The 390-nt window shown below is 42.1% G+C and overlaps 1 protein-coding gene across 1 annotated transcript in view; it reads left to right on the top strand.

Annotated features, from left to right (window-relative positions):
• Positions 1–390, top strand: part of LOC119594919 (store-operated calcium entry regulator STIMATE-like) — a gene marked incomplete in the record, with an annotated part of 15,855 nt that overhangs the window by 4,786 nt on the left and 10,679 nt on the right. Inside the window, 1 exon segment of the mRNA XM_037943991.1 lies at positions 90–211. Within this exon segment, the coding sequence (XP_037799919.1) occupies positions 90–211 (122 nt within the window).

The following is a 390-nucleotide window of genomic DNA, read 5'->3' as shown; positions in this document are numbered from 1 at the left end:
CTCCCATCAAATATATCCCACTGTAACTGACCCCTAGATGTGAGCTTGGGAGAGAATATTAAGTAATCGACCAATCAAATATTTCACAGGTATATCATCAGTTTTCTCCTGGACTCCACGCTCGGCTTAGTCATCATCTGGGCTGGAATCAGACTGAGCATTTACATGGGACAGACGAAGGGCATGCCGACACTCATCTTCGGAGAATATGGTAAGACCTTAGAGGGTGCCACTGCTTGTTATGCGGCCTTTGTGGTTTACATGACTTCAGCAGTTTACTTGACTTAAGCTACCTTTTGTGATGGTAGATGTTTTGTTATTTAAATGATGGTCTAGCTGCATTGTTGGTAAAGGATAGTGAGTTTTTAAAATGGGAATATTGTACAGGAG

Source organism: Penaeus monodon, chromosome 34 (genome assembly GCF_015228065.2).
Source record: "Penaeus monodon isolate SGIC_2016 chromosome 34, NSTDA_Pmon_1, whole genome shotgun sequence".
Lineage (NCBI taxonomy): Eukaryota > Metazoa > Arthropoda > Malacostraca > Decapoda > Penaeidae > Penaeus > Penaeus monodon.
The sequence above is the reverse complement of the archived record's forward strand: the minus strand, read 5'-3'. Positions and strand labels throughout refer to the sequence as shown.